The sequence below is a fragment of the Cystoisospora suis genome, assembly GCF_002600585.1.
Source record: "Cystoisospora suis strain Wien I chromosome Unknown contig_5527, whole genome shotgun sequence".
Taxonomy (NCBI): domain Eukaryota; phylum Apicomplexa; class Conoidasida; order Eucoccidiorida; family Sarcocystidae; genus Cystoisospora; species Cystoisospora suis.
The window spans coordinates 1-328 of NW_027158317.1; the positions used below are offsets into that span (position 1 = coordinate 1).

The window sequence follows — 328 nt, forward strand, 5'->3', positions numbered from 1 at the left end:
TTACGGTTGGAATGCCTGAGATCTCGGAGAAAGGAACGATCTGATTCTGGTCCTCTCCCAGATCTCACTAGCTGCATCGGGCAGAGAAAGTGATGACATGTATTGATAGTTGGGATCGCGACCGGGAAGTGAGTTGTTGTGAAGACGGTCGCCTAGAGGGCAAGTGGGACGACACGCCTATGTACATATATTTGGACTGAAGAGCAGTCGAGAAACTGTAAGATCGGCTCATGCTGGTAGACGCTCCCTGCTGTTGGAGTCAGGGGCATCCGCTCGCGCGCGATGGTAGAATGAATGCGACAAGACAGGATGTCGGACTGATATACAG

The 328-nt window shown here is 51.8% G+C and overlaps 1 protein-coding gene across 1 annotated transcript; it reads left to right on the forward strand.

The window, feature by feature from the left end:
* The first annotated feature begins 7 nt into the window (after positions 1 to 7).
* Positions 8 to 290, forward strand: CSUI_009307 (uncharacterized protein). Its single transcript, XM_068069423.1, has one exon. The coding sequence runs from the start codon at positions 93 to 95 to the stop codon at positions 198 to 200; it is 108 nt and encodes a 35-aa protein (XP_067918601.1). The 5' UTR covers positions 8 to 92; the 3' UTR covers positions 201 to 290.
* Positions 291 to 328: the final 38 nt, after the last annotated feature.